The sequence below is a fragment of the Onychostoma macrolepis genome, chromosome 07, assembly GCF_012432095.1.
Source record: "Onychostoma macrolepis isolate SWU-2019 chromosome 07, ASM1243209v1, whole genome shotgun sequence".
Lineage (NCBI taxonomy): Eukaryota > Metazoa > Chordata > Actinopteri > Cypriniformes > Cyprinidae > Onychostoma > Onychostoma macrolepis.
Window position 1 is genome coordinate 33,481,803 of NC_081161.1, and position 21,420 is coordinate 33,503,222.

The 21,420-nt window shown below is 36.6% G+C and overlaps 2 protein-coding genes across 6 annotated transcripts; one reads left to right on the plus strand and one right to left on the minus strand.

The window, feature by feature from the left end:
* Positions 1–477: 477 nt before the first annotated feature.
* Positions 478–3,812, plus strand: zgc:92664 (uncharacterized protein LOC436695 homolog). 2 transcript variants are annotated; one of them, XM_058782097.1, is made up of 5 exons: positions 478–721; positions 929–1,023; positions 1,831–2,051; positions 2,229–2,333; positions 2,458–3,812. In XM_058782097.1, the coding sequence occupies exons 1-5, from the start codon at positions 701–703 to the stop codon at positions 2,523–2,525; spliced, it is 510 nt and encodes a 169-aa protein (XP_058638080.1). In that variant the 5' UTR covers positions 478–700; the 3' UTR covers positions 2,526–3,812. The 2 variants fall into 2 exon arrangements, with proteins under 2 accessions (XP_058638080.1, XP_058638081.1); XM_058782098.1 differs by having other exon boundaries at positions 479–721; positions 2,461–3,812.
* An 8,227-nt stretch (positions 3,813–12,039) lies between these two features.
* Positions 12,040–21,416, minus strand: LOC131543982 (P2Y purinoceptor 3-like). Of its 4 annotated transcripts, none has more exons than XM_058781837.1 (9): positions 20,689–21,416; positions 19,413–19,630; positions 19,118–19,233; positions 18,939–19,026; positions 18,607–18,768; positions 15,707–15,824; positions 15,549–15,625; positions 14,637–14,961; positions 13,667–13,796 (listed from the first exon to the last, which is right to left on the minus strand). In XM_058781837.1, the coding sequence occupies exons 2-8, from the start codon at positions 19,617–19,619 to the stop codon at positions 14,857–14,859; spliced, it is 873 nt and encodes a 290-aa protein (XP_058637820.1). In that variant the 5' UTR covers positions 19,620–19,630; positions 20,689–21,416; the 3' UTR covers positions 13,667–13,796; positions 14,637–14,856. The 4 variants fall into 4 exon arrangements, with proteins under 4 accessions (XP_058637819.1, XP_058637820.1, XP_058637821.1 ...); XM_058781838.1 differs by having other exon boundaries at positions 14,637–14,965; XM_058781839.1 differs by lacking the exon at positions 14,637–14,961 and having other exon boundaries at positions 13,698–13,796.
* Between the last annotated feature and the right edge of the window lie 4 nt (positions 21,417–21,420).

Here is a 21,420-nt window from a genome sequence, read left to right on the forward strand (position 1 = left end):
TTTTAATGTACTTTTAGTTGTATTCATCTAACATGTTTTTTTTTCCCCAACTGTTATATAATTGGCTAATAATAAATATATATATATAACGTATTTTATTACATTAACTATCTACAAAATAATAATAAAAAATTTAAAAACGTTACATTTGACGTTACATTTTATTTATTTTAAAACAACGTTTTCCTCTCGGTGATCACAAAGACGAACAAGGTGGGTTAAAAAAACCCAGCAAGTTTCTGAAACAGCAAACGTGTCGCTTCAGACATCATACGCAGAAATTTTTTATTTTTATGGGGATTAAAATTAGGTACTAGGTCGAAATGGTGCTGACAAATATCAGATGTATTTGGATCAATGAACAGAATTCCAACTGAGCATAGCATATGAAGAGAAATAGTGAACCCATTGCGCAGTTTCAACGCAGCTTTGAGCGTATTGAATACTTCATTGGTGTTGACCAATAACGACCGACGGTTGTAATTTAGACCAATAAGCGCCATTGAATCACAGTGTCATCTTTATGGCGCACTTATGCTACTCGTTTAGTTAACAATGTTTTTATTATTATTTCATAATGTAAATAGTTGAAGAATAAGTATCGCGGATGTTTTAAGTCAATCATTGGTACCCAAGTCAGCTAGCTGTCTGCTAACATTTCTAAAGCGCAGCCTTTGTTACTCAGTTGTAAATCAAAACAATGACTTCAGCCTCTACCAAGGTAAATGTGTTGATAAATATGGTACCGGATTAAATGTTTACCTTGATAGTGTACTTCCATGCTAATTGCCTTCCTACTGGACATGTTTTTCATTTTGTTTAAAATAAAGCTATTAGCTAGCATGCTAACCATCAACCTAATACCCGTGTAAAAACACATTTTCGGATACACTCGTTGCTGTATTTATTTCTTGTTTCACGTGTTTAGGTTGGTGAGATCTTTTCTGCAGCTGGAGCTGCATTCACAAAATTGGGAGAGCTGACCATGCAGCTGCATCCAGTGGCAGATATTAGTCCAGCAGGGTGAGACATTGTCTATTTTCCGTTATGTCCTTTAATATTCACACTGTATCAGGTTTTTGTAAAATATAATTACATTTTCTTACAAATCTAAAGTGGGTATATTACACACACACACGCACGCTTCGTTAATTTTGTAAGGTATATATTTTGTCCAGCCCCGCTCTTTGTAATGCATATGGTCATTACAGGGAAAATATTTACATTAATGATTTTAATTTGTTTTCTTTGCTTTTTCTTACCAGCTCTTTGTCTGCTTTGATCTATATTATAGTAAATTGTTAAGTTCAATGTTTTAATAATGCATTAGCAAATTATTGAGACATTTTTATGTAAACGTTTTAATATGATCCCACTTGGATTTGTACTTGAAATTGCTTCAGGATGTCACGGACAAGATAAAGTATTATTTTCAATGATATTATGGGCCTTGTAACTTCCACTGCTGTTTACAGGCAGAGCTAGGTGGATACACACAGAGCTTGAGATTACTTGAACGCATTAAGATTACCCTACCAAAGAAATAAATAAATACCACACGCAATGTAAGGAGTCTGTTAATTTCAATAATGTCTTCCTCAAGTGCAGGTGAAATCTAAACTTTTTAATGCAGTTAGAATACTTTAAATCTGGAAAGGAATGCCTGTTTCTTGATCGCCATTTCTTGTGTAAATTCAGGGAAAGCCAAATAAGGTTTTAAAGATGTTTTAATACTTTTTTTATTGTTTATGTCTATGTTTGTAGGTCATAAAACATCATTATTCATTGTGTAGCTTGTCAGCATCTAATTAGACATTTCTTAACCATTAGGGCACAAATGAAAACAACAGTCAAGAGGAAGATTTATGAAGATGGTGGAGCTCCTTTATCCACTGATTCACCAAAGAAGAGTACCAAAAAGGTGGCGGTTTCTATGGCTCCCCCAGCCCCACCTAAAGTCATCGCTGTGCCAACGTCTCAGGTTGTGGTGACTGCAGGTTTACAGCGAACAACCACAGGTCCATCAAGCATTAAGTCATCAAAGACGGCAGGTAAGCATTTCTTAATGCATTCATTTGTGATTACTTGAACACATTCAAATTACCCTTCCAGAAAAATTGTTTTAAATTTACTTTCAGAAACAACTTATTTATCTCATTCAACCTCAACTATTTTCAGCATTTTGATTAGTACAATGTAACTACTGCATTCATATCTTTTTTCCTCAGATGTCACTCTCAGTGCACTGAACGACTCTGATGCCAACAGCGATCTGGTAGATATCGAGGGCTTGGGTGATAGTTCCACATCTAAAAAGCTCAATTTTGATCAAGGTAAGAAAGGTGTTTTTTTTTCTCTCTCTCTCTCTAAATTTTAAACAAATTTTTCAGTGTTTTTTTTTCCTCCTTGTTCCCAGTCCTTAAAGGGAAAACAATATCTGTATTTATTTTTTCCCAGCAGATAGTCTAAATCTCGACTCCAGTCTCATCATGAATTCCAGTGACTTGCCATTGTTATCCCGTTGAAATCTTCTGCAACATACAATCAGGAAAAGGAACTAATCATGTCACTTCAGTGCGGGGTTCAAGAAACTTGCGTTTTTTAATCTGGAGACAGTTCTCTTTTTTTCCAGGAAAAGACTCATTTCTAAGTTAATAGTCAAGCTAGGCATATTTTACCAATGAAGGACACAGTTTTAAAAGAGGCTGGCAAATTTTGCTTAATACATATTTCTGTTCTGGGTCCAAAATGCATAATTTTAAAATAAGTTACTGTAAAGGCATTATTGTGTACTTTTTTTTTTTTTTTTCAACCATTATCAAAAGTATTATGACTATTACTTTGTTTTGGGGGGAAAGTTGTGCAAAAACCTTAATGCACTGTCAATGCTTCGCTTGGTACATTGTTTAAAAAAGGGGGGAGGGGGGCTTGTTGTTTTTTTTTTTCCTTTAGACATTTTGTAATATCTTTGGTCTATTTACCTTATAATATACTTTTCTTTAATTTTTTACACAAAACAAAAAACTACTACTTTTAGACTGGGGTTTAACTCAAGATGATCTTCATCCAGGATTTTCTGGAAACCTCTTATAGCAATGTGGCAGTGGCATCCTCCACTACATAAATGCAGCTTAAGCAAGTTGTCTTATGTTGACTTCAGGTGTTTAGATCCGTTTTATCGATCTGATCTGAAACGGTCTGTGGGCATAGTCAAATAACTTCTGCATGATTGGGCTGTTAACAATTTGGTCATATAGTCTTAGCCCTACCAATGTTTTAACATTAAGAACAGCTAAATCAGCATTAAATCACAGATTTTCTGTTTGAAAAAGAGTAAAATGCAGTCCATCTGACCTCCTCATAAACAATCCCACAGCATGATGACACTTTTTGCCTATATCTCTGTTCTTCCTAATTGGTTATAATAACTTCACTAAGTGTGTGACTGTTAATCTCATGAACTCAACCAGCCATGGTGTAAAATCAGTTCTGTATCTGAATGGCATTTCTAAAAGCAGAACAGTGAAGATGGCACGGTTTGGATTTCACCAGTCTATCGGAGACAGACTAAAACCACAATTACCTGTCTTTTTTTTTTTTTTTTTTGTACTGTAAATAAAAAAAAATTTCACTCAAATGAGGTTTTGTTTGTCATTTTTAATGTGAAACTTTTCTCTTAGATATTTTCAGGCAAAACTGAACAAGAAGAAGGGCTTTCGTTTTAATTTTGACATTGTCGAGGTAAAATACATACAACATTTAATTTCTGGACAGGTGGTTTCCATACTGCTCCAAATACTGGAGAGTCGCTGAGTGTGTCTGTCTGACGGGAGCAGCACAAACCATACTGGCAACCCAGGGAGAGGGCAGCTGCCAATATTGATGTGCTGCTACTGTCAGGCACACTGAGACATCAAGTGGTCCAAGGGAGGAAAGAGGACGAAAGGAACATACAAAATATATGCAGATTAATTCAACAGCTTGAATGGTTACACTATCACAGTAAAAAGCAATGCTGATCTCCTAAAATATAGACTAACAAATACAGGATGTGAATTCCCAGCTGTCTGGGAATAACTCGCTGAACAGGCTACCTAAGCCACACCTGGTGATTCAGTCATGAATCATTTATTGTGTCTGGTCATTTGTAAAAATATCATTTGAGTTGGAAAAAAACACTCTACTGTGTCACATTTTTATTCATAAGTCTGAAAGACAGTTTTAAGCCAATTCTAAATACATTTTCAAACAGTTCAGACTGCATCTCACTCCACTTGTTACTGTATTTAAAAAAAAAAAAAGAGGCTTACCTCTGATGCATTTATTACACAGTGATTTATGATATAAGCAGAACATTAGGTGTTTAATGCTGCCATGTTAATGGAGAAACTCCCAGGCTCCCAGTGACAGCACATCATAATTTGGAATTTGCCCTTAGAACTTACAAACCATGATGTGCTGCTACAGGGCACTCTGGGCTAAATAAAAAGATGACGACAGACTCCACTGGTCCTCACTAGGATAAGATTAGGGACAAAATTAATTATGTGTAATATAGAAATGTCTTATGGATATTTAGTGGCAAGTTATCAAAAAATTAAATTAAATAATGACAGATGAAAATGTGATGAGAATGCAATGTGAACAGACTGTAATAATATGTAATAAAAGTTGTTTGACTGCAAAGAGTGACAGCATTATTTCTTTAGCACAGACAATTATGAGAAAGCTCGTGGTCACGCACATCTTTTCATGCCATTCTAATAATGCCCTGTGAGACTTAATAAGTGAGTTATTGTGCACACACTGTCCTAAAATGGATGTTGAGGATGAAGACAAAATGGAGGATAATAACAAAGGGGGGAGATGAGGAGAAAACACTAGCGCCTGTCAAAATGGCTTTATTACCATAGGAATAATTTAGTGTGAGTAAAAAGAAAAAGAAAAAAAAGAAATATATATATATATATAAATTATTTATTTGTATCCCCCCCACCCCCACCAAAAAATAACTACATCTCTAATTTTTAAACTTCTTAGGCTTAATATTGTGAAACAGAATTAAGTATCACTATAAAAGTTAAAGTATCTATTAGTATTACACATACAGTATTACAACATTGCATTTTTTAATTATCCAATAAAATAATTGTTGCCAAGAAAAATTTTACATTAAATCAGATTCCTGGGATTAGGAGTACATTTTGTCCAAATGTAAAAACACATAAGAGGACAGAAAGAAAAGAATGCTCGTACAATTCATAAAGAATCATTTTCACAACCTATATAAAAGACAATTCGTCAGCAAAAGTGGCAAGTATACATTAACAAAAAATAAAAAGTTACAAAAATACTAACTTTAAGGTCCACAGTATATTCCAGAACATAGGTTTTAATTTTGGAGCGATAAGAGGATGATGATTAAGGGGAGGTAGTTAAGAAAAACGAGAGGAACATCTGATTTTTAGAAGCGTGACTACCAGATCAAGATTATTGTATTATTCATCTGTGAAAAGCCAGTGGTGTTTGAAAGATGAGGGCATATGACAGATCAATTGTTGTAGTGTGTAAAAAGTAAATGGCAGAAAGATCTTGGCCCATCACTACATTTCATTGTTCTTCCCTTATTTTTTGTTATTTTGCTTGTAAAATTTTCCCTCTCTGTTTTTGTTTATTTTTTTGAAAAAGGAAGCTTACACCAACAACACTAGACCAAAATAAATGTGGCATCAATTAAGTAGGAAAACCACCATAATGATTTGTTTTAGTGAAAAACAAATTACAGTTTTAATTTGCTCAAAACTAATAACTGACAAAAGTTGAAAGGACTAAAAAAGTATTTGATATTTATAATATCAACTGTTGTGGTAGACAAAAAGAAACACCAAGTATTTTTGAAGGACTTGAAATTTTTCTTTTAAGTACACCACACCCGATGTTGTGTGATGAAGTTCTAATGTCAGCAGAAAATCAAGATTTAATTGCAAAATAATTCATTCTGACTGCTGTTACACACCAAAACACAATCTTCAATTTTTGCTTAAAGATATTTAAGTCTTTATTGTGAAGCAGAAGTTCACAGTAAAAAAAAGAGGAAGTTTATCAGCAGCAAAATGCAGGCTAAGGTGTGACTAAAATTGTGCTACACAAAAACCCAACGTTTTTCCAAAACATATGATAGCGAATATTTTACATTTAATACTTTTAGTTATAATCAACCCTGACAAACACACTTCCATCTCATAAAGGGCAGCCTATTTAAGGTCTGAGTCAAATGATCACGTCAGCACAGTTGCAGAAGGCATTTGCTTCTGTCTACTTCTGCCCGTCGTTCATCGAGAGGGAGAGAAAGGGGGGTGGGGGGTGTTAGCAAAAGAGAGGGAGAGAGAGAAAATGAGAAAAGGATAGACAGCAAATGGGTGGGAGAGGGAGACCTAAAAGAGAAGCTCACACACTTACATAGACACATACACACCCTGGCCTAACTTTGCTCACCCATTCAAACCAGGGGCCGTTTTGGTTAAATTTTGAAACGGACACAGGAAAGATTTCACTTACCCTCGATCCCCGTTCTCCAGCATGTTAGGCAACAGGGGAGAGGAAAAGGTGCCTGGTATTCCCAAAGTAACCCGCCGGACTCCCCTCTTCCAGTGTAGTCTGTCTCCTGCACCTGGGTAAGAAAAAAAAAAAAAAAAAATAGTAATTCCCCAACTTAATTCAATGAAGTTGTTTTTGTATTCAAAAAAGCCAAGCAAAGTACTTGAAAAAGACTTTTTCATTCTTTCAGAAAACTCGATTAAAGTCACAAAGTAGTTCGCCCACCTCAAATATTTTAATTCTTCGCAAATCTACAGCTAAATCTACACCTAAAACAGTTTGGCTGCTTTCAAAAAAATTGTAGAAACAGAATTAAAAAGGAAAACAAACCCACACATGCACTTATCAATGGGAATCCCAAGTCTTAATTTCAGGTCAAAAATACACCCATTCGTCTGAGCTTGGGGCTCCCATTCCAGATTGGGGGGTGGGGTTCCAAGAGTCAAATAAGTGCCTAAACCTTTTGTCCACCAGCACCTATTTTCAGCCCTTAAACCCCTTTCTCTCCCTATTCACCTTCAGACCAGCAGTCCAGTGCAGTGTGCAGCCTCTGCTTAGCTGTAGCTAGTGAGGCTGCCTGAGGAACTTGGTAGGCATAAAAAGCAGGGGTTGTAGCCTTTTTCCCGGGGCATCAGTTTCTACAATTAAAATGAACATTTTCGGGGGACAGGAAAAATCCAAAAAAAAATCAGGGCATCGCCCTGGGGTCCCCTTAGAAGAGTGTGAAGTTTGAGGGCCATCGGCGCTACCGTTTCGGAGGAAAAAATTAATTTCTAGGGCTTAGTGTCTGGGGCGCGTCAGTGCTAGCAGCTCTCGCTTGCTTGATTTCTTGTAGCCTTGCCAAAGCATTCACACAGCCAACGGAGAGAAAGGGAGGGGGGAACAAAAGAGGGAGAAGGCTCGGCTGCAAAGACGCACAGAAAGGGGGATATGAAACTAGGAAAAGTGTTATGCGTTTGTGGTGTATTTTTGCATTAAACTGCGGGCAAGCGTTCACCACAAACTCCAAACTCGAGCGACCGCACAGGGGGTGTTTTCAAGTCCAAACGCATTGTCCCAAATTAAAGTAAAACGTGACTTTATATTCTCGCCATTAGTTCATTATCCATTGAAAAAAACAAAAACAAAGGAGGAACAGCAAAAACAGATGTCAACAGTTTGGAGTGTTCAAACAAAGCAAAGTTTTAACACTTTGATACTCTTTATGCTCTCAATGTGGCCGGATTTTATGCAGGGTCTCTGTGGGTTTTCTGTGTAGTACAAGGCTGGCTACAAAGAGTGGAGAATATGTTGATCTGGTTCTACAGATAGTTTTACTGAGTAGCACAACCATGGTCCAACAGTACACACAAACCACACACACACACATAGAGCCAGACAAGACAAAGACCACTGTGATAATTCAAGTCAAATGAGCAGAATTAAAAGAGAAATTAATGTCCAGTAATCAATACATTTTCAGATCAACATATTGTCATGGCGAGTTCGATTAAAATACAACCTTACATTTCACAAAATGTCTTTTACAGGCTAATGCAACCAACCAGGTTGAAAACCAGATTAGCTTCAAAATATTTTACTAATAATACACAGCTAATGCAAGATAACACATTTTAAAAAAAATCACTGTCATTATAAAATTCTTAAAGATTAACCTAAAAGAGCAAATTCATAATAGTACACTCTGTGAAGATCATTTCTGTAGCAAAAGTATACAGTCCCTTGTCTTTTACCTTTTAATCCTACCAGTATCATCTTGTACAACCAAAGACAAAAGTACTAAGCTTCAGGAACCACACACCAAAACAGGAAGACTAAAAATACCCAAACTAAAAACGTAAAAGCCCAGCACTAAAGAATTTTTTTTTTTTTTTTTTTTTTTTGACATCTGCAAATAAAGAGGCTTGAATTAAACAATGAGAAAAAATTGACAGTACTACAAGTATATACAACAGTTTTATAATATAATCATATAAACTTATGTAAATCATATGGCAGTATGTGGTTAATGAGCAGGGTTCCCCCCACAAACCCCCCCCCACAAAACTACTGTTTTGAAACTTTTTTTTTTCCCAGTTCCAAACAGTCCATCCCGTGCCATGCCCAGCCTCTCCCTTACATTACTTTCAGCAGATGTGTAGCAAAATCAAACAATATTGTTAAATATGACATGTACGAACAGGTGCAGAGCTTGGCATACCCAAGACCTCATCCTCACTCTATGCCATTTATTCATTTGTTCAATAAAGCTCAGTCAGTGCCAATGCAGTACTTGCACGCTACATACTTTTAGACATTCTAAAAAAAAAAAAAGAAAAGTCAATATGACAAGAATGACTTGCCAAAACTGCAGCATTTCAAATGTTCAAATTGTTCATGAAGAAAATCTTGTGAGCCCAGAAAAAAACACGAAAAGACAACCAGGAAACTACTGGAATTAATACATTAACTATAAAGCAAAATTCATGCCAAAACTAAGAAAAAGCTACGTGTACTTTTATCACGAGGTTACAGGGTCATTGTAAAGGCCATTACATTACTTTTGATAATAACTGTAACACTTTAGGGCAACTTTTAAAACAGCATTCTATAATACATTCTATAATGTGTTTATTTGCAAATTAATTGGTTTGACACTAATTGTAAATGGATTAAATATATTAGATACATATAAACGGTAAAGCTCGACAATAGATTGTGATATTACAAACTGGAATATTAATTGGGTGGCATAATAATAATTGTCTTGCCTAACTACGAGAAACACGATAAAATCAGTTATTCAAACGTAGTAATCTGAATCGATATAAGATGGATGTAGGTTTCAAAAACAGACAATTAGTCGGTTATCGAGAATTTATTTTATGGGGCAGGTCATAAATAGTTTTGAAAATTGCATACTTGGAAACTTGAAATTTTGATTCATCGCCAAACAATTCTCTCGTGGTTTTGAATGTCACCTCAAAGCGCGTTTTCAACTAACGTTACATTTGAAAAGTGTAGTTATTTTTCTGCAGAGTTCTATTTCGTCACACCGTCACCTAAGGATGTCATTTGACGAACCAACGTTCTGATTTTCAAATAACGTACAATGAACAACTTTAACTGTCATTTCGATGTTAGACAATATACAATAAATATATTTTCATTCCTGTCTACACTTTCAACTGAAGAAATCGCTGTGAATAAATCTAACGTCGAAATCCATTATTTTATGGAGCGAATTAAAAGAGGGGAAAGTAGTGCTTGAAAGCTTGGTTGTGGGTGAAGGGACAGCAACAGAGGGGAGTGGTTCAGAACATTAGAGGCACCGAGAAATCATTGTCTTTAAAAGCTAACATATGACAAAGACTAGAAGACTACTTTATTCGGTTTGCTTTATGCTGTCAATACATTCGAAGCATCGCTTAAGTTGTATTAAGTTGTTTGAACGTTATCCCGCGGGTTCCAACACGTTTTGGAGGTAGTCTGCTTAACTATAGTAAGGAAGTATGTTTGTTTTGTTTTTCTTTTTTATATAAAACACAAAAGAAAAGTGCTAAAACAGCTTACCATAAACATCAAATATAAAATTACCAACGCTTCGTAATTCTATAAAAGATGTTTTACATATTTAGTTAAATTACTATTACTTTGTATTTACAGCTAAATGTTTGTGTTACTTTATTAAAAAATAAAACTCGCAGTCAGTAAATGATAAATGGGACACATTTTGTCGAAGTTTGTGAAAAAATTATGTCGATTAAAAAAACCTTAAAATAATTATAAAAATAAAGGAGTAATATGCTTACCTTTTATGAAAATCCTCTTCCAGTTCCCAATATTTGTAAAAAATAATAGTTAAAGTAATGAAGGGTCCTGAGGAAAGAATTTGAAAAAAAAAAAAAAAAAAATCATAATGAGGAATAATGTAGCTGTTACAAGAGTTCCAGTCACTGAGGCTCTGAAGTTTGAAAATGGCGCCAATGTTCCACTGCAGCAGCTCTACCACTATGATGACACGGGACAGATAAAAAAATAAATATAAATTTTCCTCAGTGAAAAATATTTTTTTCCGCAAAAGGATTTAATGCATATTGGTTAACATAAGCTATTCTAGTTATTCATTGTTGAATTATTTGTTTCAATAATTTATAATTATTTTTTGATAATTTTTAATAACCGTCAAGGTCGTGCCTTAGCCGCGGTGCAGGTCGGGAAGGTTTTCTTTTAAATTTCCAAACTTAAATTTTGAATGGCCACAATGTCGCCCCCTGCTGAACAGTCGATGTAAAGAGCTTGTTTTTGCCTCATGAATCGAAAACACTGCTTAGTTTTACTACATTTTACAAATCTAGCAACATATTATTACGAGAAGAGTGCACAGAGCCTCAAATATAATGTCCAGGACACGGTCAGGAACCTTTGGCACATGGCACATAAAGTGACAAAAATGCACCAGATGTTTACCAGGGTCCAATAATAAATAAATATTTGGCCCTTTTTTTAGTACACTTTATCTAACCTTACTCTCTTTATCTCTGTCTAGTTATGAGTCTAGTATGTGTTTAAGGTATTTGAAACAAACAGACATTCTGTGTTTTATATGATAAAATCTAGAAAATTAACACTGCAATAGTAATAATAATTATTATTATTATTATTATTTCCATCACTGGTCCAGGGTGTCTGCAGTTATTGCAATAATATCAAAATTATGAATTATGACAACATCTAGGCAAAAATCTCTTCGATATTAAAACATCTAGCTACTCAGTATACATGATCTGTGCATCAGTACTCATGACTGTATCATATACAGTACATTATCATTTACTGCAAAAGCAAATTGTACTGAGATCTTAGAAGAACAGAAATAGTTATATTATTTTGCCGACAAGGTATTATAACATGCATTACTACCATATATGTTTACATTTAGACAGGCTTCTTTCAGAAAATCTTGCAACAGGACAGCTGATCATTAACCAATGTAATACCAAGTAGTAATAACAGTCTATGAAGCTGAGGTCTTTCGTGGATCACCTGGTTTTAACTTATTTTAGAAGAACGGAAGGACAAAGGGTAGGCTGCTTGTGCTGTATACTGAAGTACTCATATCCAATGTACTTAGAAATAAAAAAAAATAAAAAACTATGGAAAAAGGTCATTGTAAGTATGTTAAATGAATAAATGATACAGACATGTATGTAGAAATGATCAGCATTTTCTAATATGTGTAATGTTCTTTTATGTGTAATGTCCTCATACTTAGAAATATAATGCAAACAAGATGCCTAAACGGACACCTTGAACTTTAAGTTGTTTATTCTGCAACAAATTTAGATTCAGTACTCGCACAAAGACATACCAATCTGGAATAGTGCTTAATAATGTATAGTGACTTCAAAAGATCACAGCCATAATTAGATTTTCATTTAAACAGGTTCAGAAAATGTTTATTAGAACAGTTTAATTATTCACAACATGACATATTAATCCATGACAGTGCTAAACATAGTTCCTGCACAAAATGTGTCCACCCTGAGGTATGCCAACAACTGCAAACATAAGATACCTTATAAATTAGTTTATTATTCTATATATGTGTGTTTTTGCAATTTATATACCCTAAATCAATATTCAACTTAATATATAATATATATATATATATTCTTTTTTAACAATAACTAATTAACCATTCAAGCAAAACAATCTTTAAGGGGTCTTGAAAAGACAAAACGACAAGATCCTCCATGTTTAATGTGAACACACAGAGTTATACAAATACAGAGAAAATAACAAAAACATCCGTTTGTTCATGTTTACGTGCTCATTACTTAAGGCAGACCTCTGTGTGTATTGTTTTTATCTGTTGTTCCGTTGTCCTTGTGGTTCCTTATCTCTTCAACTTCATTCTCCTCTTCCTCTCCTTTACCTAGCATTCTAAGTGGCCATAGCAGGCCATGCTGGGCATGTTCAGGTTTTTGACAACAGGGCCCATTTTTCTCTTTAGTAAGAAAGTAAAGCAGTGCATTCAGCCAGGCATTGAACGAGGCCAGTGGCCGAGTGATTTTATAACAGATGGAAACCATGCGCATGGTGTGGCACTGCACCCTACTCGTCACTTTCAGCAGTAGGAAGATGGTGCGAGTGACATGGAAGGGGAAGAAGCAAAGGGCAAAGAGGAGAGTGATGGTAATTATGGTCTTGATGGACTTGCGCCGTCTGTTGACATAAGGCGATTGAGCCCCCAAGATGATTGACATGCCCTCTCCCCCAATTCCTGCGACGCTTTCACAGCCCGTCCCACTTCTGACTCTTTGAGGAGGAGGTTGAGAGTGCAGCGTCCGAAATATTGTTAACACTACACGCGAGTAGCACCAAGCAATGATGCTGAATGGCACAAAAAAGCCCAAGAAATGAAGTGTGACCCCGTAAGGGATGTAATCATGGAACTCTTTATCAATAGCATCATCCCAGCAGTTAATAAACATCTCCTCCCTAGAACCCTTACCTTCACGTGGAAGATTCTGTGTCTTTGCGAAACGGAAAATTGGGCACGTTAGTGCAAAAACGGCAATCCACACCAGAACGCAAGTCCCCTTTACTGCTCGTTTGGTCTCCAAGGTGATGGTCTTCATGGGGTGGCAGATGCCCAGGTAGCGGTGCACTGAGATACAAGTGAGGAAGAAGATGCTGCAGTAGAGGTTGAAGTAGAAGAGGAAACGCACTAGACGGCACATGAAGTCTCCAAACACCCAGTCGTCCCGCATGACATAACTGGCCACCAAAAAGGGCAAAGATAAGCCATACATGAAGTCTGTCGTGGCCAGGTTCACCATGTAAATCAGGGACGCATTCCAGTGCCTGGTGTGTCGAAAGGAACGGTAGAGAACCACAAAGTTAAGGGTTATGCTGAAGACAAAGGTAAAGGAGTAGCAAATGGGCAGGAAGATGTACTTGTAGGACTCGTCAATATTGCAGGAGCCATTAACTGAAGAGTTGTGTGGGGAGGAAAGCTGGGCGTCTGCCCCCTTCTCTGTTTCAAACAAAACAGTAGGCGCACTTGTCGTCATTGTCGGCTAGTTCTTAATCGGATTCTTAGGGAGCGTCCTGGTTTCATCCTCCCATTTCTGTGCTTCTGAAACCACGTCTTCTCCAACGAACAAGTTTGTTTGAGTTTCCAACGATCTCCTCCTTGTGGTCTAGTTTAACATCTATGAGAGATACATTGGTGTTAGGATGCACAAAAAATACCAGCTTGCCAAAACCTTTAAAAGCAGTCGTCATCCCACACAAGCCCTCCCTTTCTCTTTCACAACCCCTGGTACTGTTTGCGCATAGGTATATGTGCTGCTGATTCAGACCCTTTTCACTTCATTAACCCATCAAACAGTAACCACACTTCCCCTCTATGTTCTATTCTATCTTACCCACCCCTCACCCCGTTCCTCACACCAGAAACCTCTACCCCATCCCTCTTCCTCGAAACAAATATAAATGATATGTAATTGCCAGCTTTAGAAACTTTCAGCCTTTGATAAACTACGCCTAGACTCCCTCTGGCTCCATTTGCACATTAAACATCCTTTGGGATTCTATGGATGTCATGGCTATCCCCACCTCCCGGTAAAGTTAGCACACAGCTGACTGAGCTCGTGGTGAATTGCTTATTGCCTACCACTTCTCAGACATATAAGGCACTATGTAAATAAATCAGTGAGTACCTGAAGGTCACTAAATGACATTAAGGTAGTCTGCTTTGGCTAAATAAATAACAAGGTCCTTACTTGGGGAATCAGACAACACCATAAACAGTGCAAACAACCCTTCACATTGCCCACATATTGCAAAAGTTCACTGCCCTGCATAGCTGTAAACTTATTTAATAGTGAGACTAAAAATACAAGAATATTTATAGACAAGATACACATTAACATTTTTCTGGGTAAGCAAAACATGAATTTTGAAACCATAAAACACCATTGACATACACAAGGACAGCGAAAATCATCCTATTACATCTGGTAACGAGCGGTTAAAAATCTTTCACTTACCTATTTAGTATAGAGCAATAAAGTCCTTTTTAGAAAAAACAAAGAATCTCAGTATAAATAAAACCTGAGGAACGCCTCTATTCCAACACAGTTACAGCTAATTTGACTATCAAGAAGAGCAAATTGAAGAAGATCTGGATGCAGTGACGGCTTTGTCTAGTCATTCAGCCCTGAATATTTCCCTTTCACATCAGTTTCTTGAACTATTTTGACCATTCTCTCAATCCAACCCTCCTTGGTCATCTCTTGCTCCATGATCTGTCCCTCCCTCCCTCTTTCTTCTTTCCTCTATTAGTGCTGAGCTGGCCTTTTGACAACACAAACTCTGGCTAGGCAAAATACACACAGACACACACAACAGAAGAACAATATTATACCATTGCAACAAAATAGAACACGTATACAATCTTACTCAATTCCCTTTTATTCCACAAAATAATATTTAAGTATTTCACAAACAATGACACAAACAATCCAGTTATGAGTTGCTTGGCAATGTATGTACACACACATACTTTGTAGCATTTAATGAGCCATGTCTTAACACGTGAGACTTGGCATAATTGGCTTTGGCACTAAACAAATTAAAGTAATATTGAGCAAAGGAGCATGTCATGACATATATTGTCTTTTGCCGCTTTGTTGCTTTATCAGTTAGATCTTGCAACTGTAAGAGTGTAAACTGCAGTTTTAAATCCTCATCGGTGCCTTAAAAATGTCAACAACAAAAAAAAAATACTGTAATGAAAAAGTCTTTTGAAGTGAAGATGGAGTGCTGTAGCTTTTCACAGTAAAGTCAATTAGTTCAGGCAGCTCACGGACAGTCTTGTAAAGGAAGGGTCCTGTTATTTTGTTCCTTAGTGGAAATATTTATTTTTTGACTGTGCATCAGAGTGATGTCATATCTTGTACCTCCAGCAGCATGGCGTCTTGCTCTGTTCTCAGCTGGTCCCTTGTGAGAAGTCGACCCACCAGCTCTGAACTGAGGTCTATACACATACACAGACTTACTCAATTATTCACAACAGACATTAATTTAACGCAATATGTAAAATAATACTTAGGCTTACCATGAATGTCTTTGCTTAGTGAGGTCCTCAGCGCTTTCAACTCCTTCAAGCTGAAATTCTTCAAGTCATTTCGTTCATAGTGCTTCCTTTCTCTGACAGCCTCACTGGGAGGTATAGTCTGTGATTGGGGTCAGTGAAGTACAATTATAACTTTGCATTTATACAAAACCATTCAAAAGTTCAGGGATGTGAGATTTTAAAATGTTTTTATGCTCACTAAGGCTGTGTTTATTTGATCATAATCAGTAAAACAGCATTATGTTGAAATATTATTTTCTATTTGTACATATTGTAAAATATATTTTATTCCTGTGATGGCAAAGCTGAATTTTCAGCAGCCCCTTAGTGTCACATGATCCTTCAGAATTCTATGCTGACATGGTGCTCAAAAAACATTATTATTATTATTATCAATGTTGAAAACCCTTGTGCCGCTTAATACTGTTGTGGAAACTGTGATTGTTTACAGAACAGCATTTATTTGAAAATTATTTTTTGTATAAATGTAAAAGTCTTTACTGTCAGCTTTGATCAAATGAATGCATCCTTGCTAAATAAAAGTATTAAAGGGGTAGTTCACCCAAAAATGAAAATTTGATATTTATCTGCTTATCCCCAGGGCATCCAAGATGTAGGTGACTTTGATTCTTCAGTAGAACACAAACGAAGATTTTTAACTCAAGCCGTTGTTGTCTGTCAGTCATATAATGACAGTCAATGGGCACACAATCTTTGAGAGAAAAAAAAACATGCACAGACAAATTCAAATTAAACCTTGCAGCTCGTGACAATACACTGATGTCCTAAGACACGAAACGATCGGTTTGTGCGAGAAACTGAACAGCATTTATAAAATTTTTACCTCTGATACACCGCAATGTCCGACTCTCCTGAGCTCATCCACAACATCCGGCGCGTGATGCGTCAACGGCTCTGGAACATAGATGTATATATACATAGATATATACGTAGATCCTTAGGTATCGCAGCCCATAGAAACAGTCGCTAATGAGGCATCTACAGTGGGTACGGAAAGTATTCAGACCCCCTTAAATTTTTCACTCTTTGTTATATTGCAGCCATTTGCTAAAATCATTTAAGTTCTTTTTTTTTCCTCATTAATGTACACACAGCACCCCATATTGACAGAAAAACACAGAATTGTTGACATTTTTGCAGATTTATTAAAAAAGAAAAACTGAAATATCACATGGTCCTAAGTATTCAGACCCTTTGCTGTGACACTCATATATTTAACTCAGGTGCTGTCCATTTCTTCTGATCATCCTTGACATGGTTCTACATCTTCATTTGAGTCCAGCTGTGTTTGATTACACTGATTGGACTTGATTAGGAAAGCCACACACCTGTCTATATAAGACCTTACAGCTCACAGTGCATCCATCACTGCAGCCCTCCACCAGTCGGGGCTTTATGGCAGAGTGGCCCGACGGAAGCCTCTCCTCAGTGCAAGACACATAAAAGCCTGCATGGAGTTTGCTAAAAAACACCTGAAGGACTCCAAGATGGTGAGAAATAAGATTCTCTGGTCTGATGAGACCAAGATAGAACTTTTTGGCCTTAATTCTAAGCGGTATGTGTGGAGAAAACCAGGCACTGCTCATCACCTGTCCAATACAGTCCCAACAGTGAAGCATGGTGGTGGCAGCATCATGCTGTGGGGGTGTTTTTCAGCTGCAGGGACAGGACGACTGGTTGCAATCGAGGGAAAGATGAATGCGGGATATAAGTACAGGGATATCCTGGACGAAAACCTTCTCCAGAGTGCGCAGGACCTCAGACTGGGCCGAAGGTTTACCTTCCAACAAGACAATGACCCTAAGCACGCAGCTAAAATAACTAAGGAGTGGCTTCACAACAACTCCGTGACTGTTCTTGAATGGCCCAGCCAGAGCCCTGACTTAAACCCAATTGAGCATCTCTGGAGAGACCTAAAATGGCTGTCCACCAACGCTACCATCCAACCTGACAGAACTGGAGAGGATCTGCAAGGAGGAATGGCAGAGGATCCCCAAATCCAGGTGTGAACAACTTGTTGCATCTTTCCCAAAAAGACTCATGGCTGTATTAGATCAAAAGGGTGCTTCTACTAAATACTGAGCAAAGGGTCTGAATACTTAGGACCATGTGATATTTCAGTTTTTCTTTTTTAATAAATCTGCAAAAATGTCAACAATTCTGTGTTTTTCTGTCAATATGGGGTGCTGTGTGTACATTAATGAGGAAAAAAAAAAAGAACAAATGATTTTAGCAAATGGCTGCAATATAACAAAGAGTGAAAAATTTAAGGGGGTTTGAATACTTTCCGTACCCACTGTATGTATATATATATCTATGTGCCAGAGCCGTTGACGCGTCACGCGTCGGATGTTGTGGATGAGCTCAGGAAAGTCAGACATTGCGGTGTATCAGAGGTAAAAAATTATATAAATGCTGTTCAGTTTCTCGTTTCGTGTATTAGGACATCAATGTATCGTCACGAGCCGCAAGGTTTAATTTGATTTTGTCTGTGCATGTTTTTTTTTTTCTCTCAAAGATTGTGTGCCCATTGACTGGCATTATATGACTGACAGACTACAACGGTTTGAGTTAAAAATCTTTGTTTGTGTTCTACTGAAGAAACAAAGTCACCTACATCTTGGATGCCCTGGGGGTAAGCAGATAAACATCAACTTTTAATTTTTGGGTGAACTATCCCTTTAATTTCTTAAAAAAAAATCTTACTGACCCCAAATATTTGAATGGTAGTGTACAGAACATGGCATCTACATAACTAATAGAAAATAATGCCTAATTATTTGAATAGGTGTGCTTCTTGAAGTTATCTAACACATAAAATAAAATACACACTTAAGTATGAGTATGTGCTCTTTTCTAACCTGTTTGTGCTCCAATCTCAATTTATGTCTGAGTACACTCAGTGCAGCTCTAACATCATTCTTGAACCCTCTTGATTTGGTTTTCTTAGTCGATGCAGAGCTTGAACCACGTTCTTTCTCTAACCTCTGATTGCTGCCACTCTTACTGGACTGTTTTGCCACCTGAAAAGGTAACAAAGAGCATAAAAAGCAATTATTAATCTTACCAAGTAAATCTCATCAATAACAGACATGAACAAAAATATGTCTTAAATATCACATTGTTCACATTACAGTATGTTGCTGCTCGTGCCGATTAACAGTGAAAATGTCAATATTGCAATTTATTTTACCTCGTTCTTTGCCTCCATTTCCTCTTCTTCCTCTTCACTTTCACTGTTGTTGATGAAGCAAAGCTGTAGATTCATCTGGCTCTGAAGCCTATAATAATAAAGCACTATTGCTATAGATTTTATTCATATTCCAAGGAAGTGAAAAGAAAAGTAGTTGAGATTTATGAAATCTGTGTGACCTTGTTGTCAGAGCAGTCAGACGACTGTTGCAATCATCCTCCATGTCCTCATAGGTTTCTCTGTGACTGCTCAGCCCTCTGATTTCTGGCCAGTCTACTGTCAGCCTGTCCAAGTCCTGCAGAAAAACATCCCAGTATAAATTCATGGTAGCTGTTATTGTAGATAAATAGTCAAGGAGTTCTAGTAAAAAGAACTGTAGCTCTTGCCAAAGCAAAACAGGAAGTGTCATTTGTTTTTGTTTTTTTAAATCTTTTACCATTTAACGCACATTACTATCTTTACTCTCATTCAGACCTTTTCCCTCTGTCTTCGCTCTTCTTGTTGCTTCTCAAGTTCAGCAATACGGAGACTCAGATCCTCCCAGTGCATGATGGGTAAGCCCAGGTCATCATCAGGGTATCCCTCTTGCCATGATAAGGCTGCCCCCTCTGCATCCTCCTCTGTCTCATCACTCTCTTTTTCATCTCCTCTCTCCCGCTCTTTTTCTTTTTCTCCATCCATTCTCAAGGTCCCTAACAGTGAGGATCAAGAAGACAATATATTTAGGGGAAAACAATAAAAAATCAAATAAATAACAATTCTATAACACCAAATGTTTTTGGAGATAGTAAGACAGAAGCTGCCTCTCATAGTTTTTTTTTTTTAATAGAAACTGTTATGCATCATCAGATCAGGACAGACTCACCCATATATGGCAAACTCTTTTTAAAATTTACTTCTTAAATGAGCCCATCTATGTTCGTTTATAGTACTCGGTGCTATAAAGTACTTTTTAATTATAGTATGTAATTATACTATATAGTACTTTTCAATTACTAGAAAATAATCATAGTGTCCAGTACCTGTTTCACTTACAAGAATATTATTCAGTGAGACCCTACTACATACTAGCATTTATTCGTTTGCTACTATAGCCAACCAGTAGTGACTAGTAATTATTCAATTGTTAACAAATTTCACATTCTTCCTATTCAATTCCCATTAAATTCTATAGGATGCTGTGGTTCATATATCACTCCAACTACAGATTCTGGTACCTATTCTTTTTTTTTTTTTTGTATTTATTTATTAAATATATAGTATGCCTACTTATTCTAGTAACTTTTAACAATTCAAATTAGTTACCAATATCTAAAAGTTTTTTAGTTTTAACTGAACAGACACTATCCCTGAATATTAGACACTGGTGTGTATTTCAATTCAAGTAACATCTTACTTAGTAAAACAGCTTGTCTTGCAACATCTGTTTTGTTTGTCTTTCAAAGAATATGGACGAAACATTTCAGCATTTTTTTTCCCCTAGAAACGTTGCAACATCCAGAACATGAGGAGCCATCTACCGTATTACCACAGAAACTGCATTGTCCCAAAATATGAAAAATACTAACTAGTTTGGAAATTAGGTTTAAATCATAAACAGGAAAATATTTCCATATTTTACCTAATTTATACATTCTAATTATTAAAAGGCCTTTTAATGTAGCCGTATGCTATCACGTTTGGCCACGTATTGCACTGACACAATGTATCCTAAAACTGCGGTGTTGCTTAGTTTTAGAAGTACACTTACTTTTTTTGGTGGAATGTGTTTGTAAATTCTGCCCTGCTGTCCAACAAGTCAAAAATCATACATTTTCATAATTTTCCTGTACTTTAAATCTTCGTTTTCCTCAGTGCTGTCCCGTTACGCGCCCTCCTCGTCTTCGTTATCCTTTTCACTCTTTTTCATCCATGGAGATGAATTTTATATTTCTTTTCTGCTCCTTACATTACGTTCTTTAGAGGGTAATGTCTATCGTTTTTCGCCTGTTTAGTCAATACAACATTTTGTTCCTTAAAAATGTTTTAACGCAGACAGCCAAAAAGTAAAGGAATTTGGCGACGTTTTGTTATGGGGAGAGAACGTGAAGGGAGGAGAATGAGACAAGAGTCATAAAAGTAACCACTTCAGGTGTCCAGTTTCATCATTTGCAATCATTACAAAAGACCAGTGAATACATACTTAGAACTCCTAATAGACAGCTGCACAAAAAAAGTTTGTTTCTAAGATGAAAAGTAAACCGTTTGGGTTTAGGTGTCAAATGTCAACAAGTCTACACATGCCTAATTTATGAAGGCAAAATTGTAATCATCAGTGAACTGCTGGGTTTAACTTGTGTTTACAGGACATTTAGATAAACCCTCGGTTGAGGACAAAACATCTTTTAAAACTTCATAATTCAAGCAAAATAAACTACGAATGCTTAAAAACGATCATAAGTGGCTGTTTTTGTATTTCCTCATCTTAAGTGGTTTAATAAAG